Raw genomic sequence first — 17,693 nt, forward strand, 5'->3', positions numbered from 1 at the left:
CCCCCCCCCCCCCTCTCCCGCCGCTACTTCGCGGCGCCAGTGGCGTTCAAAATGGCTGGGCTGGCCTCTGCCGCAGGGCGCGTTAGGGAGACTTTGCCTGAGGAGGAACGCGCGAGCTTCAAGTGTGTGACGAACGGGAACACCAGAAAAAATACAAAGAACCCGTTGGTTCCTGGCAAACTTACTGCTCTCTGCCCACCCGTGCCCGTGAAATCCAGCAGAGGGTGATGCTGCCTGCACAGGGCAGCCTGACTTGCCCCGGCCCCGCGGGCCGCTGTAAAATTGCGGTGTTTGGTGCGGTCCCGCTGAGATCTAGGAGCTGAGGTCTGGGGTGTGCCGGAGGTGACTGCCTACAGCTTGGTGCCACCTGCCCAGAGTGATCTAGGCAAGGGCTCACGGGTGGAGAGCGGCTTAGGGACCTGACCCCGTGTGGGATTGAACGCCACAAGAGCAGGAAAAGAATTTTTTCGTTTGTTTGTTTTTCCCTGCTGGCTTTTATGATGGAGATTCGGATTAACTTTCGTTTTACTGGGTGTGGCTGCTGAGGGGGAGGGACAGTAGCCTTTCAAGATCCATATTCCAGCCTCATTTGTGTCTTGAGTGTGTAACTAGAAATAATACTGCTGCCCAGAGTCATTCATGATATTTAGTGTTTTCATCGTGTCTCTTGATTTTCTTGCAGTCTGGGTAGATTTATTGGGTAATCAGTGTCACTTTGGGGTCACTAGATAAGGTAACTCATTGTTCATAGACTTGTTAGATTTCTGCCAGGAAGAGTCGTGCACTTTTGTGGCTGGGGTGAAGAAGAAAATATTAATCTCTACTTTTGTAGCATCCTGTTGTTAATTTAGATTAAGGTTATCATTAGCCCATATCCTAAATAGCATCTCTTCTCCTCTGTTCTTGGCAGCCTAGCTGTCATGATAGAAAAGTTATTTGAGTTTGTTTTCTGATGGGATGAAAATGGATCCACAGCTGCCTTGTGGGAAGTGGAATAGCCAGGGACATGGTTCAGAAAGCAGAGACTGATTGTTTCAGTAAAGAAAAGCTGTTGCGGGCAAATGTCTGCTTGTCTGTTTATCTTCAATGCTGTTAGGCTGTGAATCAGCTCTGGCCCTGAAACCTTCGGTATAGTGTGTATGTATTGGAATAAAGGGTCTTAAATAGGTATACTGAGCTAAAAGTAGCTTTACTGAAAAGCAGTAGACTAGTCTGGATGGTACACCATTTCTACATTTGCTTTGTAATACTTAAGCTAACACATATATTGCCACATGGCATTAACTTCTGGATTTCATTCCTTGTTATGGTGATACATACTATGTTATCAAGGCCCATCTCATAGGTAACTTTGAATTGTGCTTCTGCGGTATTTGGATGGGAACTGGCTTTTGCCCTGCAAGTTCATGGACACAATGAATGTATGATTTTGAGAGCTTAAATATTAAAGATATTTCTGCTTTCAGGGTAGATAAGGGGAAGTAGTTGAGGTTGAAGAATGACAGTTTGGGGTCATGGCAGATGTGCACCCCATCCAGGATATTTTGCCAATAGTGAACGATTACTGAGACCCAGGGAATGAGTATATGAGGCAAAGGGGAAGAATATAAGAAACAAGGCAATTGTAGAATGATTATTCACATTGATATACCTTTCTAGTTTCCAGTCCTGTGCACCTAGAAGGGGCAGGGGGTATTTGTATTTAATATCCATTATTGGATTTTTTTTTTCCATCAGTTGCCATAATTTCTGTTGAATGTAGTTTTGTTTTTTTTCCTTCTCAATGACAGCTGGGTCATTATACATGATACAATGCATCATTAAACTGAAGATATCAGGCAGTTGCTGTAAAGCATTGAGTAGCCCACTGTAAGGGTGAACAGGAAAGTGAAAACTTATAATACAATTATTATCGTTATGCAAAATCCATTCTGTAGTAGATACTTCTCTTAGGATGGTGAAGCTACTTATGATGAAGTTGTAGTGGGCTAGCTAAAACTTCATGTTCTGTTCTGAATGTGGATGGACTGAATTTAGGCAGCAGCATAAAAAGACAAAGAAACATAGCACCCTGCTCCAGTATACACAGGGGTCTAACTAGCTGGAAAGCAGCTCTGCAGATAGGGACCTTGGGGTCCTTGGTGGACTATAAGAGACCATGAGTCAGCAATGCACCCTCTTTGCAAGAAAGGCCGAAAGCATCCTAGGCTACGTTAGGAAGAGCTTTGCTAGCTTGTCAAGGGAGGTTCACCTTTCCCTCTGCTCAGCACTGGTGAGGCCACCTCTGGAGCACTACATCCAGTTCTAGGGTCCTCTGTAGAAGGAAAATATGGACATGCTGAAGTGAATCCAGCAAAGGGCTATGGAGATGATTAAGAGATTTGGGCATCCATTATATGAGGAGAGGCTGAGACAGCTGTAACTGTTCAGTCTGGGGAAGTCTCAGAGTGATCTTAGTGTACAAATACCTAATGCAAGGGAGTAAAGAATATGGAACAGGATTCTTCGCGGTGGTAGTAAGTGAAAGGACAAGAGGTAACAAGTACAGATTAAAGCACATAAAGTTCCATCTGAACACAAGAAAAAGCCTTTTTACTGTGAGGATGGTCATACAGTGGAACAGGTTGTTCAGAGTGGTTGTGGCTTCTCTGTCCTTAGAGATATTCAAAACCCAGCTGGACACAGTTGTGGGCAGCTTGCTGTAGCTGACCCTGTTGGAGCAGGGTATTTGGACTAGGTGATCTCAAGAGGTCCCTTCTAATTGCAGCAATTCTGTGATTATATGGTAATGATGGGTTTACATGTTAATCTTTCTCTAGTAATTTCTGGCAAGAGTTGTGGGAAGGGAGCATATCTTTTATTTAGATGAGGTATTAACAGTTGGAATAAACAGTAAGTTTTGGACTGGTGCGTTGTTTTGTATGAAAATGGGTTGCACTGCTTGAGTCTTTAAGCCTGGAAGAGTGTAACTCCTGTTTAGGAAGAAATCCAACCTTTTGCAAATCTGTGTCATCTCTGGAAATGATTGGATGCTGTAGGTGAATATATAAAATGATCAGAGAAGACAGAAAAGATCAAGCTTGGTGTTCTATGAGGAAGAGGTTTAAAGCTTCCGATGATAATGGGGAAAGCCTCAGATTTCTATAATGTACCCTTCCTGTTTTGGGGGTTGTTTTTTTTGTTTGTTTGTTTGTTTTGTTGGTTTTTTTGTTTTTTTTTTTTTTTTTTTTCTGTGGTACAGTGTAATAAGCTACCATAAGACCTGCAGGGAATGTCTTCCCTGTATCTTGCGCCTTGTGTTCAGCTCACTGGACCATTTCTTGCCTGGGTATATGCAGTGCTAACACAAACAGATTGTTGTGTATGCACTCTGTACTGTCATCTGTCTTTAGGTGAAAGAATAGGTTATTTGAATTGTTTTAAAACTGAAGACATTTCTTTGTCTTCTACTAGGAGCCAGCATATAAACAGAACATGTGACAAGGGTCAACAGACAATGACAAGGGTCATTGAGTCCAACTCCTGACTCCACACAGGGCAACCTAGAAGTTAAACCAGATACCTAAGGGCATTATCCAAAAAGTTCTTGAACGCCGAAAGGCTTCGGTCTGTGACCACTTCCCTGAGAAGCTTTTTCTAGTGCTTGACCACCCTTTCATTGAAGAACTTTTTCCCCGATACTACCCAATCTGAACTTCCCTTCATGCAGCTTTAAGGCATTACCTTGCATCCTATCAATGGATCCCAGGGAGAAGAGGTCAGCAGAGAGAAGAGGTCTCCACTCCCTCTCATGAGGAAGCTGTGAACAGCAGCGAGGTCACCCCTCAGTCTCCTCTTTTCCAAGCTGAACAAAACTAGTATCCTCAGCTGGTTCTCATAAGTCATGTTGTCTAGTCCTTTCACCATCTTTGTTGCCTTCCTTTGGACACATTCTAGTATTTTTATATCCTTCTTATATTGTGGAGCCCACAACTGCACACAGTACTCAAGGTGACACTGGTTTTGGTTGAATTATGTGTATCTCAGTAAGAAGTGGTCAATTAAAAAATAACTGCTTGTTCAGTCAGAAAGGCTAGTACTAATCAGTATTGTTTATTTAGTTCCAGTTTTGTATTGATCTGAAGCTTCGGAAGAAAAATCAAAGTTCTTCCTATCTGAATTAATTTAAGACTATAGAAGTACTACCTCTGACACCTAAGGGACTACCCTGTGAACGCCTGTACCTGTTGTATTTCTTTCTGGCTGGACTTCGTCAATAGTTTTTTTTCTTTCTTATATTTATTCTAATTGTCAACTTCATACAGTCTCTGCCTAATTAAAGTACATTGTTTAATGGCTTTTGAAAATGGAATTCAGCTTGCTGAAACTGTGCTAAGAAATGTCACTTAGGCATGAGGTCTTTAAGTGGCACCTTCAAATGTCATTATTGATGTCTTCATAAAAAAAGTACTGAAGTTATTAAGTTTGATGGCTGTACTGGTCCCCAAAATAAGCTCTATTTTTGAAGCAGAGCTTGTACTTATTAAAATGAGAAATGTAGTTACGAATTTGCTTCATATTTTTAAAAGTGTCCTTATCAAATTATTTTTCTATTTTCTATTTCTATTATAATAAGTAACGTTATGGCAGAGTAGGCATGAAACTGTATAAGTTTCACGTGCTTGGTTGTAATTCACATTCAAACTCTTAGGGATATTAAAATCTGCAATGTAGAGGTTGTTTCTAAAGGTACTGTGATTTTCTTTGTTTATTTTATAGAAATACGAGCTGGAATCTAGCTTTGGAGGTTCCCCTTTTCTTGGGATTTTTGTATGTGTACATGTAAACATGTCAGAGGAAATTTGAGCCAATGTTAGCTACTGATTATTACACCTGTATATGTATTTTGCCGTTTCTTGTCTTGGCAGACAGAAATCAATTTGAGTAGAAATTACCGCTTTAGAATTTTTTTATAATGTAAAAGTTGATGGTAAGAATAGGAATCCTATTCATGGGTGATATAAAAAGTCCTAATGAATTATTCATATTTTGGAAGTGCTTTTAAATATCTGAATCCTATTTTCCCATCTGTTTCTTCAAACTTAATAGATTATTTGGAAATCGCTTTCAAAAGTAGCACTTCCACAGCTACGTTTTAAGTCCTGGTTATGCTTCTTGGAGGCCATGCTCAAAAGTCAATTTGACTGTGTTTTAGAAAACCAGCATTTTAAAGCCAAGTCCAGCATGTTTTTTAATGTCAGGATAAGACAGTATGTTTTACTGATCTTCAAAACATACCTACTCAAGCTTGTTTACTGCATTTGTTTGAAAGACCTCTGCAGCAGTTTGTTTACAGTTCATGCATACGTTTGATGTACCACATCTCATAACCAAAGAAACATTAGTCTTTAATAATAGAACAAACTTTTTAGGTGTGAGCTGTGTGACTTTTGAAAAACGTGTTTTTATTAAACCTTAAGAAGCCATATGGTTTCCCTTGTTACATTTGTCCATCAGACTTTAAGTGTTAGGGTATATGAAAGAAATCTTAAACCAACTAATAAAATGGGCTGTTTCAAACGAAGTTTTTATATAATTATAGGATTGCATCCTGTCTTCAAATCAAAATATGTGAAACTATTTTAAGTAATCTGTACCGAACAACTGCTGTTTGCATTGTAATGTGAAAGGACTACAGTTTATGTTTGTAGTCCTTTTTATTGGTGATGGAAAAGAAACTTTCAAGACATTGGAAGAACTGATAGTTGTAGAAAATAAAAAGGACAACTTTATATTTTGAGTTCTTTACACAGGGTACATGTGTGAAGATGAGCAAAATACAATGTTTCCAGGTGAACTGCTTGCAGCCCAGATTATTTCAGGTGTATAAGCCTAATATTTTTTACCTGCTAGGCTCTGCACTTCTAATGATAGAATACAATAGTTCAGCTGAAAGGGTCTTTCAGTGATCATTGAGTCCAACTGCCTGACCACTTCAGGGCTGAACAAAATCTAAAGCATATTATTAAGGGTGTTGTTCAAATGCCTCTTAGACACTGACAGGCATGGGGCATCAACCACCCTTCTTGGAAGCCCGTTCCAGGGTTTGGCCACCCTTTTGATAAAGAAATGTTTTCTCATGTCAAGTCCAAACCTCCCCTGATGGACAAAGCTTTGAGCCATTCCTGCCGTCCTGGCACTGGATCCCAAGGGGAAGAGATCAACACCTTCCTCTCCACTTACCCTCCCCTTGAATTAAGATTGATTCTTAATTCAATCCCCAGCTGTTTTGAAAGACCTCTGTCTGGTGTTCCAATTCTGTTGTCTCAAAATCAGGTTAGTATTATGGCTTAAAAAACCCCAACAACCAAACACTTCGTATTTGCCTTTTATGTCTAGTGTAATATTAATGTATAATATTATATAGCATAGCTTCTAATAATATACAATGTTATATTAATAACATATATAATAATATTAATATATCATAATATATTAAATATAAATAATATAATTTTAAATAAAATATCATTATATATATTGTCTTTGCAAAGACGAAAAACCAAAGTGATTTCAACGGAGTCTTTAAAAACAAGTATGAATTAGGTTATGCGGTTAAGAACATCCTTAAATGTAACTTTAAATTCCTAACTTTCAGAAAGCTTAAAGCTTTGCTTCCACAAAGTTGTATGTTATATTTTTTCTTTAGTCATCAAAATCTTCATAGTAGTTATGACCATTCCTAGAGGTTTAAAAAAACTTTCATTTGAAAATAAATGAAATTCACTGAGAAAAATATATTAATGCTTTGAAGTGTTCTGGTTTGTTCTTCCCTTCAAAATGTTAATTTCCACAATCTTTATTGAAAAGTTAAAATAATAGGTAGTTGAGAGACCCAAATAGCATTGGCCTTTTGCAGGGTCTCTTATGTTCATAGTGTTTGATTCTTTCTTTGACTTTTCATGAACCAGGAATAAACTGCACATGCCCTACTGTCAGAGGTAACCTACCTATCTTGTAAAATGGCCACTACCTCCATGAGATTTTAGAAGCCTCTCCTCTTTTTTACAGTACTGTGCAAGACTTAACTAATCTGCCACAGCCCTGATATTCACCTCAGAATTCTTGTTGCAGGCAGGCCCTGCTGGCATGATATGATACAGAATTGAGCAGCAAAGGATTTCTAATGTACACCTCTTTCTTTTATCCGGAGGCATAGAAATAACACGAGACCTCTCAAGTAGAAGCGTGGTTCATGTTGATGGCCTCATAGCAGAAAACTAATTTTGCAGAGCTGTGCTGGGTAGTCCCTCTACCATTTAATATGTCTATATGTAGAACAGTGTAATCAGAGTTCATGCAAGCATTTGCTATTGCTACTGTTTGGCTGATGGATTTTAATTTATATTCAAAGTTCTGTGTAATATTTAATTCTCAGATGTAGACATTGTATTTGAAGGACCTCTTTTTCTTCAGGTTCATGTCTGTATATAAACATGCTAGGAAAAACTTCAGCACATGTTAAACACCGGTTGTCACACTTGCATGTCTAGTATATGTACAGTGCTGCTTCAGATGTTTTTCTTCACCTTATGTTTTTGTATTCTTATCTTAACTCTGGGTCTTTCTCTAAAGATGACAAGAGAAGGTAACTTCCATGAAGCACTGTATGATTTAGCTCTAGTATCTGGAAACCTGTTGCAGTGTTCCTCTAGTGTGGGATTGATTGAACTTCTGGGCCTTTGCACGTGTGATAATTTTGCTGAAAAGAAATGCTTACTATTTAATAGTCTTATACAGGTGTTTTTATTTTTTTCATTTTTTAGGTGGATTGAATTTCAATCCTGGTGTTGCTGATTCCATTCCAGGAGAAGGACAACCTCCAGATATAAATTGGGTAAATAAAGATAGGAAAGACTCTAACAGTAATCAGAATAGAAGTAATTTACCATTTCCTAGTCTGTCTTCTGAAAGAAGTACAGATTATGAATCCTCTTCCACAAAACGTCATGGCTTTTGTAATCCAGAATGTCAGTATGGAAATTCTGAAGACTTCCACCAATATTTTGGTGCCACTAAAAGTTTGAAGAATCGCAACTTGCAAAGCCAGAGATGGCACAGATCAAGAAACGATAGTACATATACTAGAAGTAAAATAAGGCAAAGTACTGCTGATGCTGCTGCAGCTCCAGGAATTTCAGATGCTGCAATAGTATCTGGGAGAAAAGCACCTCCTAGAGGATACAATGACTTTCTCTCCTCAGAGAGTGACAGGGAGGTACCTAATGCAGATAGCAGAGGAGCAAAGCCAAAGAAAACACACCTAATGCATGCATCTGGAAGAGGTTTCAGGGAGAAGGGAAAGCAAGTACATGACCGGGAAAAGAGAATGAGCTCTAAACAGAAAGTAGAGCTGTTTGAAAATGTTCCATCTTTGGATTTGACTCAGTCTGACTCTTCAGAATCATCTGTTGGAAAGGTGTTCTGTGATGCGTCTGTTGGTAGTGGGGATGAGCAGAAAGGCTACAATTATGTAAACAAAAGATACCCCCGGAAGCCCGTATGGAATAAACCCCCGGTAGAAAAGGAGTGTCAGAAAAGACATGATTCTCACCGTAGTAAAAATACAAAAGTAGGTAAGAAGTCTTCACTTGCGTATACTCCAAAAGATAAAAATGAGAGGAAGAAAGAATTCTCTGTTCACAAAAATGATGAAAACTTGACCAGTGAAATCGGGCATCAGTTGTCAGATAAAGTCCCTGCTGAAGGGGGATCAGGCACCTGCACTTCATTTCACTTGGACCCAGTACTGGAAAAAGCAAAGTGATGTACCAAAAAACAAAGAAACTCATACAGGTAAGCTTTCTAGACTGTCCTGTACTCCTGTATAAAAGATACAATCTTGAATAATTTAAACTGCCTTCAGATTTGACTAGATGAAGAGGCTTATTATTTCACATTAGGGCAGTATTGGTTTCAGAGGGTAGAATTAAATGTAAATGTGTGGTTTCAGAGTGGGAGGGTGTTCTGTAAGTTTACTAGGGATGAACAGATTTTGTTTAAATTTTTTTTATTGTTGTTGTGTTTTGGTTTTTTTTTTTTTTTTCACTACCGAGCTGCAAATGATGGCCCGGTCAGGCACCGGGTTAAAACATGTATGTTGCAGGAGCAGGGAGTAAAATTCTGAGCATTCTGAACAATGGGACTTGAGAGGGACAATCCTAAAACTGATTTTTGCAGAATAAATTTTCTCATGTTTTATGTAGAAGTAGGAAAATACCCGATAGAGGAACTGTATTGTGCTCCTAACTGTTTTTTTTTCTCTTTTTTTGCAATGGTAGTATTAAAAGGAAGTTAGAAACAGAGAAAGTCTCTGGATACTATTTTTGGAAGTTGAGAATAGAAATATGTGCCACTGACAGCGTAAAGCAGACCCACAGGTTTTGACTGCCTGCGTGAATTTTTTGCCAACTCCTACCATTAAGGATTTAAAACATTAAATAGAAATCAAATTAATCTCTTCAGTGCCACGGTACCGGTTTCTGTTTCTAGACAATGTCGTTAGCTTTTTTTACTGTTTTATATAAGCTTAATTGTGCACTGATAAAATAATCTCATGTTATTCATAGCACTCAACAGAAGTCCTGTTTTCTTTCGGAGGCAATAAGGAGACAGATTTTTTTTTGGGGGGGGGGTCGGGGGGAGGGAGGCGTGTGTGTCTCCCTTTCCAGTTGAGCAAACACTAAGAATTATATTTAGTTGGTTTTTACAAAGCATCTCAACCTGATCTCCTGCTGCCCAGAATGATAGGGACAGGTAGACTAATTCCTATTACCTTAGCTGTGGTATTGAATCTTTTAAAGATTTTGCTTCTCAGCGTCTCTTTCAGAGATGAGAAAGTAGTAGCATAATCAGGAAGCCTAAGATAACTCCAGTCAGAACTGTTGTTCCCTTAGGAGAAGCTCAAGGATCAAGATCCTCCTTGATCCTTGCTAAGTTAAATACATTAACTTTCATGCTTCTGGGTTCTACTTGAATCGTAACATTAAAGATACCTCAGTCTTTGTCCCAGCATTATTAATAAATTAAAAACCTGTGCAATAAGCAGGAAGAGAAGTAGTAATCTTTTACAAGGAACTTAAGGAACTTTGCGGTCTTTCTTTGCATGCTTTAGTTGGGAGCTATTTTGGAAATGGTATCTACCACTATTTTCAGGAGATTGAGTCTGTGCTTTTTAACTATTTATAGGACAGCCACCCTTTCTGAGTATGGTATAGCTCTATTCTTCTGAGAAATAGAAGTATGTTTTAGGTGGGGATGCTTTCTTTGCAGCAGGTAATATTCATGGGGTACCAAAAGCAGAAATGACTGTTAATTCTAAAGCTTGTGGTGCTTGATGCAGGAGAGCTGGAAAAGAAACTTGAAAGTACTTGTATCTTATTAAGGAGGGCAGACAATGGTAACGCTTCCGAGTTTTCAGGCATCCATGGGCTTGCTTTCAGTCATGTGTGGTACAAACACATTTTGAATTGTTAGTAATTTTTCTTTTCTTATTTTCATTTGTTGTCTTTCATTATGTCCTTCGTTTGTATTGACACCACATAAAAATGATACTTTTTTACACTTTACACTTGTAATTAAGATATTTTAAAATTCTGTGGGCATAGAGCAAATAGCATTTCCAAAGTGTATTTGGTAGCCTTACCTTGATGGGAGAGTTAATCTGGCAGAACTGAAGTTATGTGGTGCCTTTGTTATGGTTGCACATCTATGCTTTCAGGCTGTTTTGTCTTTTGTGTGGAGTTCTTGCTTTATTTTCATGCTCTTTCATATGGCTCAAAAGGCCCTGTACTTTGACTATTGTTTCCCAGTGATTCCACGCCTAAAGCAGTCAGTTTATGGGGTTTATTTCTGTAATCCAGGTACTTTGCTGTTAATATTTATTATGTGGTCTTGCAGGAATACTTTAGGATGGGAATTAAATTTAATTTTCGCTGGGACTTCTGTAGTTTAGAGCTTTCAGCTTTTTGGTTTAAAATTTAAGCAAAGATAAATTTCCCATATTAAGTGATGAGTAAAATTTCAAAATTCTGCCAAGTCTGAAACTTCTCACTAATTTGTAAAGTCACGATGATTGCTATTCATCAACAGGAATTATTGTTGCCACTTTTGTAGGCATTTCATACTCCCTCTTCATGCTCTGAAACTAGAGAAATGCATACCAAGTGTCAAACTGGAATCTTCCAGGAGTAAACTAATGTCTTGCTTCTAGCCACACAGGAAACATAAGTTCTGTTTATAATTTAAATGAAATATTGGAATTTCATTTGAATTTTGTTTCTCAGCTGGCTGATGTTTATGCACAAGTAATATATTTTATTTGCAGGGTCATTGATTGAACAGCTGACCACAGAGAAGTACGAGTGCATGGTATGCTGTGAGGTGGTCCGAATAGTAGCCCCAGTGTGGAGCTGTCAGAATTGTTACCATGTATTCCACCTGAATTGCATTAAGAAGTGGGCACGATCACCAGCTTCACAAGCTGAAGGTTGGTATTCTCTCTTGCAGACATTTTCTGTCTTATATATATATGATAGTAAAGTTCATGTGTTTCTTACATTGGAAGACTAACAAAGCAAGTTTTAAATAAAAAATGTTGGTTTTTTTTTTTTTCCCCAGGATTCTTTGGGTGCTTTGTATAATCCTCCTAACTGTTTTGATTCTTTCTGGTATTCTATCTAAAACTAATTTCCAGGTTTGGATGCCTAAGTATAAGACCAATCCATTAAATCATGCATCAAGATGCAAAGCTCTGTGGCTGTGTTTACATACCAAGAAATGTCTCATCTTCTTTCATCTGTGCTTGGCTGAGCAGTCAAACAGAAGCAGCACTCCAAGCGTTAGTTGTCTGCTTTTACTCAACCACTTCGTTCTGTTCTCAGATAAAATACTCCTGAAATCTGTCACCAATGCCATGCAGTGAAATGAAACTCAAAAGACAGAAAGCTGCTTCCTTTGTCACTAGCTTAAACTGTTTCAGATTCTTTGTATTATACCACTTTTTGAAACTCTTATACCACTACATTCTGCCCTTTGAATGCTTTGGCATAAGTGTTAAAGGAGAAGCTGCTGTCTGAGCATTCACTGAGCATTCACCCACCATTCAAGGAGTCACACACACACACCACCTGAGTCTTTAACTGCTAGGACCAGAGTTCCTTTGCAGCGGCTGACTCCACTGAGCTGACAGTTGCCCCTTTCAGCTCCTCACACACACTTACTCTCGGGCATGCTTCCTCCTTCTTCGGGCTCAACCCTAGGTTTCCTGCAGCAGATTCTCAGGCATTGCATTTTATAAAAATAAATCATTTAATTGCAAGGTACAGCAGCAAGGTCATCTAGCTGGGTGACTCCAGAGAGGGATGATGAACAAAGAAATCCCTGGGCAATTATACCCTTATGTTCTATACACCTGCTGCTCACATGCTCTTCATATTGTGAGAAATGCACTCACCATATTGAATTTCAGTCGGGGCAAATTCGGTGGAGCAAAGAGTATTTATTACAGCGCTGGGAGTTACACAGGGGATTGTTCCTCCTGTGGCTCATTTTCCCTTTACAGACGCTTGTTTTTATTTCGTATTCCTTATACTTATTCATGTTTTTTCTTCGAAAATAGTTTGCATAATCAGTGAATTTTTGGAACGCAACCCACCCCCAATTACATAATCAATGAGTTCTTGGAATGCAACCCATCCCCCAATTACGTAGTCAATGAGTTCTTGGAATGCAACCCACCCCCAAACATGCCCCTTCCTTTCTAGTGGCGCAGGCGATATGCTTCCTCAGGGGTCTTTCTGGTGGTCGTTGGAGGGAGGCTCAAAGTCTTTATCACCATGTCCTTCTTGTGGCTTCTTTATTCTTTACACTTCTGTGGTTATCTTAGCTAACTACACCTTTTGTTCTGCAACAGTTTGGTACTTTCAACTGTTGCTTTCATCTGACACTATCCCTTTTCCAAACATCGCAAGCACACACCCATCTTAGCTGAAGCCATAGCAAGCACACATCCGTTTTAGCTGAAGCAAAATTCTTTTGCTAAATTCCTTACTACAATATGCTGTTCATGTGCCTTTTAGTTTAATGGTGATTTTTGGTTTGGGATCTTGTAACGCCTTATTGAATTCTTTTTCCATGTCCAGGCAGGCAGGCTGTTGACTGCTCTTATCTTGTTGATTTGCGGTCTCTGCTGATGGTTGTAGCCTCCTTATCTTCTGGTTTATGCTTCTTGTGCACTTGTGCTTGCTGGCAGAACATGGGGAACTGAAAAGTCCCAGACTTAGGGGAAAATACTAGCAAAGCATCACTGTGTTATCAACGTTATTGTCACACTAAAAGACTAAACAGCACTGTATACCAGTGGCTAGGAAAATTACTAAGAAAATTAACTCTATTGCGCCCTAAAGGCTTCAGCAAATCTAGCTATTCATGCCAAGTAAAGCTAGGCAAACAGCATGAATCACGCCATATTTTAATCTTAAGTAATTTATTCTAATTAAGACTTACTTATTTAAGCTAAAAAACTAATATTTTTTCAACGTAAGTTAAGGCTGAATTGGAGCCTCTCTGCTGTGTTTAGTTGTGTGACATAGACACACTCTGAAGATTGTAATGTTAATCTTGAAGTAGGGTTAATTTTTTCTGTACCCTGCTTGTTTAGCATTTGCCATTCTTCATGAGTCTTTCTGTCTCTGTCTGGGCAGACCGAGGGAATACAGTCTGTCAGCTACTTCCAAACGTTTGAGAGAAGTTTTTACAGATACTAAATCTCTTGCAGAAAGGATTGGTTGCAAAGTTTTTCGATTTCTGAAGATGCATAGACAGACTTCTGGGTAGGGCTGGTTATGCGTCATATTGAGAGTAGAAAGGAAGTTACAAATATCAGCACAAGATTTGAAAAATAAAGGCATTGGAATGTTTGAGAAGGGAACAGTTTTTTGGGTAAGAGTGAGATCCTGAGCCAAACTGAGAGTGACTGCTGAGAACCTTTATCTCCTAGCTGTTTTTCTGTCACTGTCTTTGGCGCTAATGTATCTCCCTGAAACAGTTTATTGCTTGATCAAAAGTGTATCTGCTTGTATAAGGGAGGTTATCTGTCAAGACAGGGACCTTAGATGCTTTAATCCTGACAGCATTTCAGATAGCCATATCTTTTGGCCATTTGTTTTTCTTGTAAGAATTTGTGCACTAAATATATTACTGTATCCTGTGTATGAGAGAATTTGAGCTAATCGTTAATTAAAAAAAAATAAATTAAAGATGGTGGCCTCAGTAGAACTGATTCCATAGCTCCAGTAGGCACATTGTTGCATATTTCTTGACCTGCAATGCCCTGCTACCCTGTCTTGATTAGAACTTGTACTTCAGAGTGCATTTCTTTTCCGGTAGGTTGTTTCAGTGTGGATTCTACTTTTCAGGCTTGGTATAATGTTGAGGAATTCACTAGGACCCTGGCAGTAATTATTGTCTACCAGAGGAGAAATACAACGCTATAATCTACCTAATTCAGTAATTCGCTGTTTTTCTGGAGGGGAAAAAACCTGGTTTTTTTCTGGACACAATTTACTTTAAATCTGCTCTATTCTGCAAATGTTATAATGAATTCCAGGAGATCTTATCTGATCTCAGCACCCAAAGTTTTCACTGCTACGTTTCACTTCCAGCCTAGTGAGAATATTTTGTTCATAAGATCAGTTTTCAGTATTCATTCTTCTATGTTTTTGAAGCAACTGACTGTTTCAATGAGGATCTCCCTCCATTTGGGGCCTTACAGCAACTGTATTTCTATGATATGTAGCAGGAGGCTGAAAGTATGTACGTGTACATAATTTCTCAGATTTTTTGGTGATCACAGCATTGTATCGGAGAAATCCTGAATACTTGGATGAGGTAGGTAATATCCTTGGAGTAGTATCTTCTCAAGTGGTTCCATCTTCCAGATGGTCTTGGGTGTCTGTTATGAGGGAGAAGCAGGTGCGGATCCCTCAGGAACAAGGCACAACACTCAGCAAGTGAAAGTTTTGGCTTTAATGAAAGCGTAGCAATACGATGGTGGGAGCCCCAGGACACCCACATTAATCAAATGGGGACCCAACACAATGGAACCCTGCTCTGAGGTGAAGCTCAAAGGAATGCACCACAGGGATGGATAATAAAACCTGCGCTGATTAACATATCATACATATGCAGTGCCCTGTTTTGCTCATTAGCAAACTCCCTGATGTAATGCAGGTGCTGTATTCCAAATTCCAAGATCTGCAGCTGGCTGTCAGGTTGGCACCCATTCGAAGGTGGGTGCAGCTGACAGAGGGAAGTGAACTATCCTAGGTTACTGTGTTGATGAGATAAAATATTCTTGAAGACCCTCCATGAATATGTAGGGTCCCAAGCGTGGGAAGAAATGAAGAACTATGCCAGGTTACCATAACAAAGTCTTACTGCACTGTACAGTATCTCTCTTTTCAGGAACTCTTTCAGATGTGTTTTACTGAAGGTGTCTTCCTTCAGAGACTTCTTTGCTTTCTGTTATCTCGACGGTGATCTGAAAAATGACTTTTAGTTTGGCCAAGCCAGGTGAAAGAATCTCCTGATTATCTGTGGGGAGTCGTAGGGCATTGCTCTATTCTTGGTCTGCTTATGTTAGACTTGTGGTTGACGTTCAGTATTTCTACTGAACTGTACTCAGAACTACAGAATGGATTTTCATTGTGTGCTAGAGATGTCCTGGTCAGGAGGAGAAGCTCTGCTAGGCAGCACTTTGCCATAATGTGGAAAGATTTCTTCCTGTAAGGAGGAACATAACTTTCTCCTTAGTAAGCTTATTTACTAACATTTGAAATTATGTCTTGGAGGAATGTGACCTTTAGATATTGTACAGCAAAGGACAATCTGACAAAAATACCTGCATTGCACACAAGATCTTTTACTTTATATTTATAAAGGGGAAATTGTTGTCTCTTTCCCCCTTTGTCCTACTTCTTTTAAAAACTGATGCTTCAGTGATGTTTGACTTGTGCTCTTACACTGATGGAACAAAAGTTTAAGCCATTTGCTCCCTTCTTTGCAGGGAAGGTAGTTTTAGTGGTAACTTTATTTTGGCTGGAAGGATTGGAGATATTTGAGTTATCACAACTGTCTCTTTCTATTCTGCTCCCTCTGCTGCCCCTGCCCTCTGTTTCCAGATGAGCTAGTGGTCTGTACCAATGGCTAAGATGGCTTCTGAGTTTCAGTGGTCAGAATATGAATCTACTTCCCCTTTTTTTTTCTTTTTTTTTTTTTTCCCTTCCTTAAGCCATGCTGTTCAAGGGCTGAAGCCATTCTGTGTGCCTTGGATATTACACAACTGTTGTTACTTTTTTGTTACTGGGACAAAATCTTTTGATTTTGATTGAGCTGAGGAGTTAAAGCAATAAGTTACTCTGATACAGTGGAGAACTGCATAAGACCTCTTAGAAATCGTAGCATGAAACTGTCAGTGTTGATTCTAGTATGTTCTACTACAGTTGAAGTGACTGAAATATTGTTAGGAGTTCTTTTTAACATTGAGTATGTGTTGAAAATTCCCGCTGTTCTGCTGCCTTTGGAAATGTAGCCTTTTAGCATTCGCTCTTTATTCCAGCAGATGTGTTTGGATCCTTTCTTGTGTAATCACCTATGACTCAACGATGCAAGCATGTAAAGAGGAAAGTTTCTTATTTGAAACTGCATGTAATGATCCCTATTCTGTATATACAATTCCCAGCTCTTCCTACTCAAGGTTCTTTTGAGTCCCTTAATCTTTTAGGATTCTAGAAACTGAGGAGATCGTTCACTGTGCCTTTATGACAACAAGTATGCAATAGGAAGGGGCAGGGTTCTGGGGCATGCTACCACAGATAAAGATTTTTGTGGCTCAAACTGCTACAAATAGTGACACTTGCAATATGAAAGTGTATGGAAAAGGTTTTGGTAAATAATTACAAGTAAGGAATCTTTTTATCCCAAAAGGAGGGAGAGGATAGCAAATACTGAAGCAATCTCTAGTAAATGGGAGTGAGGTGTGTTAATTTTTTATAGATGACTCTTCTTTTGGTGTCTTTGGTTGGAATTCTGACTACTTTGCTCCTATTCATGAGTGGAATGTTCATTCTGTAGGGTTATCCTCATTCTCACTTTCTTCAGTAATCGGCATTTGTAAGGAGTGGTTACAGGACCACTCCTTACAAACATGGATGTCAGGAGTAATCCAGCTGTCATTTTGTTCTACTGTAATTGCATCTGAATCCAGGAAGAAAACTTCTATTTCTTGTCTTTTTGGAGGAAAGCAACCGTGCATCTTCCTTGTGGGTGGACCCATGTGAATGTAGCTATGTCTTAAAGGAGCAAAGGATAAACAATGATTAAGAACAACAAATTATATCTTGAAAGGCTGTTTTGGTAAAAGGTTCCTATTTTACAAGGCCCTTCACTATACTCTAGAGAAACTGTTGCTTGTAGAGGACTAGGCATCCTGCTCTGGGAGAGATGTTGATAGGAGAGGCCTTCTGCTGGCCTCTTAGAATCATAGAATGGTTTAGGTTGGAAGGGACCTTGAAGATTGTCTAGCTCCAATCCCCCTTGGCGTGGGCAGGGACACCTCCCACAAGACCAGGTTGCTCAAAGCCCCATCCAACCTA

At 39.2% G+C, this 17,693-nt stretch overlaps 1 protein-coding gene across 1 annotated transcript in view; it reads left to right on the forward strand.

Moving 5' to 3' along the window:
* The first annotated feature begins 7,614 nt into the window (after positions 1–7,614).
* The window catches only part of NFX1 (nuclear transcription factor, X-box binding 1), a 67,418-nt gene continuing 57,339 nt past the window's right edge, over positions 7,615–17,693 (forward strand). Inside the window, 4 exon segments of the mRNA XM_009895055.1 lie at positions 7,615–7,627; positions 7,806–8,730; positions 8,732–8,835; positions 11,366–11,527. Of these exon segments, the coding sequence (XP_009893357.1) occupies positions 7,615–7,627; positions 7,806–8,730; positions 8,732–8,835; positions 11,366–11,527 (1,204 nt within the window).

Source organism: Charadrius vociferus, unplaced genomic scaffold (genome assembly GCF_000708025.1).
Source record: "Charadrius vociferus isolate BGI_N301 unplaced genomic scaffold, ASM70802v2 scaffold101, whole genome shotgun sequence".
Classification (NCBI taxonomy): domain Eukaryota; kingdom Metazoa; phylum Chordata; class Aves; order Charadriiformes; family Charadriidae; genus Charadrius; species Charadrius vociferus.